The following is a 2,943-nucleotide window of genomic DNA, read 5'->3' on the forward strand; positions in this document are numbered from 1 at the left end:
ATGAGTCTAGTTATATCAGATTCCTGCAAGGTGGATGGGTTTCTTTCTAAGTCGGGCAATGGATGTGGACGAAATATAGGTGACATACAATATTTTTTTATAAATGGTCGACCTGTTGACATGCCACAAGTCACCAAGCTTCTGAACGAATTGTATAGATCCGCAAACTCAAAGCAATATCCAATTGCAATCATGAATTTTATTGTTCCAACCAAGGTGTACGATGTCAATGTAACACCAGACAAAAGAAAAGTCTTTTTCTCTGATGAAGGCTCTCTTTTGAAGTCCTTAAAAGAAGCTTTGTTGGAGATCTATGCCCCACATCTTGCTAGCTTTTCGGTACAGGGACCTGAGGAGCTCACTCAGGGAGGAAACAACTCAAAGCTTTGTTCTCCTCATGGTAAGTCTTTTTCACAGTTTTCATTAAAGCAAGCATCGCCAGATGGCACTAATAGCAAACAAGAAGCATACAGTGAGAAGCAACATGTAGAAGTTGACACTGATATGCATGAATGTGAAAAGACATTGAGATCCTCACCTGTTGTTAAACCAATAAATCTGGATGATTATAGTTTATCAAAGACAGACTTTACACTTAAATTACATGGTATGAAGAAAGATGACACCTTTTTGGGGAGCTATAACTATAGTAGGAAGCATACAACTATAAGTAACAACAGTAGAAATAATTCGCAGGCAACATCATACAACTCAACATTGCAGAAAGGAACAAATTCACCTCATTCTGCAGGTGCTGTCCAGTCGCTACTTACAACATTTGTGTTTGTAAACAAGATAAAGCATGAGAGCATCAGCAGCAATACTTTATCTAAGGTCCTTGTTCTTAGAACTACAAAACAGATATGGAGGATTTGATTTCAAGATTGAATAAAGAAATAACAGTTAAAGATTATCTTACAACAAAGGTATGAGTATGAATATGATTTTTTTAATTTAAAAATGTATATATATTTATGGAACTTTGATGTTTATATAATAGGTGAAGGATTTGTAGGAGGAGCTTGAAACTACAAAAGTGACAAGTAAAGAAAATCTTCATCAAACAATTTTAATGGAAAGAGAAAGAGTTACTTAAATACAGTGGGATATGGAAGAACTTAGAAGGAAATAACTAGAAATGGATTTTAAATTGAAGTGTCAATCTCAACAGGTTTTATTATTATTATTATTATTATTATTATTATTATTATTATTATTATTATTATTATTATTATTCTATTTTGTTTTTTATTAAAATAAGTTTACAACAATTATTAACAAGTTAAAGATTTTTTAGGATGAAAAGGTGGAAATGGAAGAAAAAGATGAGCTACTTGAGGAATTGGAAGATACCAAAAGTAAACTTGACCAATTGTCAAAGAAACATCAAGAATTAGAAATTAAATTAAAAGCAGATGTGAAAATTCTTGTGAAAGAGGTTAAATCACTTAGGATCTCACAAGTTGAATTGAAACAACAGCTTAATCAATCACTTATCGGGAAATCAGAGGCAGAGGTAATTTTTTATTTTTGGAATAGAAGGGTAAAATAGTCATTTTAATGTTTTTGAAATTTGCGGTTAACAGAAACTAGTGCAACAAGAAAAGGAAAGAATGGAAGTTGGTAGAATGAAGCTGCTCCCGTATCTTTCACTTTTTTCTTCTTCCGATCTGCCTCGTCATCTCCTGAATCATAAATAAATAATTAAAAATGGAAAATTTTAAAATAAAAATATAAAACATAACGAAGTTATTAGCTGATACCATCCATGAGCATTCTGCATAACTCATCAGCTTCATCTTCATTTTCCACATCAGCTTGAGCTTGTGAAGACATGCGTCTCATTTTAAGGCCTTTAACACAAGCCACCAAGTTATTAGAATCATAATTATTATTATCCTCTTCATCTGCATCAAATTCTTCAGCATCTAGAAGGTTCTCAAGATCCCCTGCAAATGAACCCTTCTGGTGATTAATTACATAAATATAAAAACAAACTGTTAATATATCGCTATTATGGGTAATAAAAAAGTAAAGTAAAGAGTAAAATTTCACATGAAAATCACATAATATATTTTCCTTTGAGAGATAAAACAGTCTCCTCAGCATCTACATGAAGCTTGCTCTCTTTCCCTCCCAAGCTTTTCAATACAATTTTCATTGACCCTTTTGTAAGCAGCTTTCCTTGTTCTTTAAGTGCCACCAAATTTTCATGAGGATACCATAAAGCTTTTGGCCTATGAAAATAGGCTATATCTTTACTGCAAATACAGTAAAAGAAAAATGAGTTTACAACAGAGTAAAAGAAAAATGACAATAGAGATTTTGTGGTTACTTGCTAAGTTTGGCTTTCATTGTCAGTAGCTTGAGAGCAGGTATGGAATGCAAGAATTTAACACCATGTGATGTGCGTTTCTTGGAATGTGATTTCAACTGTTGGGAAGATTTCCTATTGGAATAGAATTTGTCATTAGCTATATTAAATCTCCCCCCTCCATAACCATGTAATAGCTCCAATGAATCTGATGCTGACTCAGCAGACCGAGTTGTGATCATGGCTCCAGCATGAAGCTGAAGATCATATCCATGTTTGTTATCCAATATTTCAAAAAGCATCTGTTCATCTTGAAGATCAAGAAGTAATTTCGGCATTGTAACAGATTGATTCGGGTCCCGCACTATTCAATCCATTAAGAACATCTTTATTGCGTAAAGTGAGTTTGTTGAATCGTTTAATGATGTCACTTTCAATTGTTGTATCTTTATTAGCATCATCTATTTCCAATCATGATTCTAATCTCAAAAGCTGGGGATAGTATATGGTTTCTTTAGATGAACTGTATGATTTTGGAGATTTTCTTCAACCTCTCTCCATCGGATACCTGAGAATGAAAGAAGGAAAGAAATTACTGTGATTTTGAAAGAAATTTGAATACAAGAAAA

The 2,943-nt window shown here is 33.1% G+C and overlaps 2 protein-coding genes across 2 annotated transcripts; one reads left to right on the forward strand and one right to left on the reverse strand.

Annotated features, from left to right (window-relative positions):
* LOC122197906 (DNA mismatch repair protein PMS1-like) lies at positions 1-1,700 on the forward strand. Its single transcript, XM_042902085.1, has 4 exons — positions 1-751; positions 862-926; positions 1,298-1,516; positions 1,587-1,700. The coding sequence occupies exons 1-4, from the start codon at positions 1-3 to the stop codon at positions 1,698-1,700; spliced, it is 1,149 nt and encodes a 382-aa protein (XP_042758019.1).
* Positions 1,701-1,752: 52 nt separating this feature from the next.
* LOC128125975 (transcription initiation factor TFIID subunit 1-like) lies at positions 1,753-2,652 on the reverse strand. The gene is made up of 3 exons (XM_052763644.1): positions 2,336-2,652; positions 2,096-2,261; positions 1,753-1,965 (listed from the first exon to the last, which is right to left on the reverse strand). Exons 1-3 carry the CDS (start codon positions 2,650-2,652, stop codon positions 1,753-1,755), a joined length of 696 nt encoding a protein of 231 aa, XP_052619604.1.
* Between the last annotated feature and the right edge of the window lie 291 nt (positions 2,653-2,943).

The sequence above is a fragment of the Lactuca sativa genome, chromosome 5 (genome assembly GCF_002870075.4).
Source record: "Lactuca sativa cultivar Salinas chromosome 5, Lsat_Salinas_v11, whole genome shotgun sequence".
NCBI lineage: Eukaryota > Viridiplantae > Streptophyta > Magnoliopsida > Asterales > Asteraceae > Lactuca > Lactuca sativa.